Raw genomic sequence first — 394 nt, forward strand, 5'->3', positions numbered from 1 at the left:
CCTGCAGATGCCGCAGCAAGCAGCAGCAGCAGCAGCAGCAGCAGCAGCAGCAGCAGCAGCAGCAGCAAGAGTAGCAGCAGCAATCGGCTGCGGAATGAGAGTAACGCTGTGGCTGAAATGCTGACGCAGCAGCAGGTGAGCAGCAGCAGCAACAACAGCGCGAGCAGCAACAGCAGCAGCAGCAGCAGCAATAGCAGCAGCAGCAGCTGCTGCAGCAGCAGCTGGTAGCACACCGTCAACGACCTGTCTCTGCCTCATCGATACCTGACTGCTTCTGCTGCTGCCGCTCCTGTTGCTGCTGCAACTGCTGCTGCTGCTGCTACTGCTGCAACTGCTGCTGCTGCTGCTGCTGCTGTTGCTGCTGCTGCTGCTGCTGCTGCTGCTGCTGCTGCTG

At 60.9% G+C, this 394-nt stretch overlaps 1 protein-coding gene across 1 annotated transcript in view; it reads left to right on the forward strand.

Moving 5' to 3' along the window:
- Window positions 1–394, forward strand: part of EMH_0007860 (uncharacterized protein) — a gene marked incomplete at both ends in the record, with an annotated part of 5357 nt that overhangs the window by 3774 nt on the left and 1189 nt on the right. The window contains one exon of the mRNA XM_013498155.1: window positions 1–135. Within this exon, the coding sequence (XP_013353609.1) occupies window positions 1–135 (135 nt within the window). The remainder of the gene's footprint in view (window positions 136–394) is intronic.

The sequence above is a fragment of the Eimeria mitis genome, genomic scaffold, assembly GCF_000499745.2.
Source record: "Eimeria mitis Houghton genomic scaffold, Emh_scaff323, whole genome shotgun sequence".
In the NCBI taxonomy this organism is placed as follows: Eukaryota; Apicomplexa; class Conoidasida; order Eucoccidiorida; family Eimeriidae; genus Eimeria; species Eimeria mitis.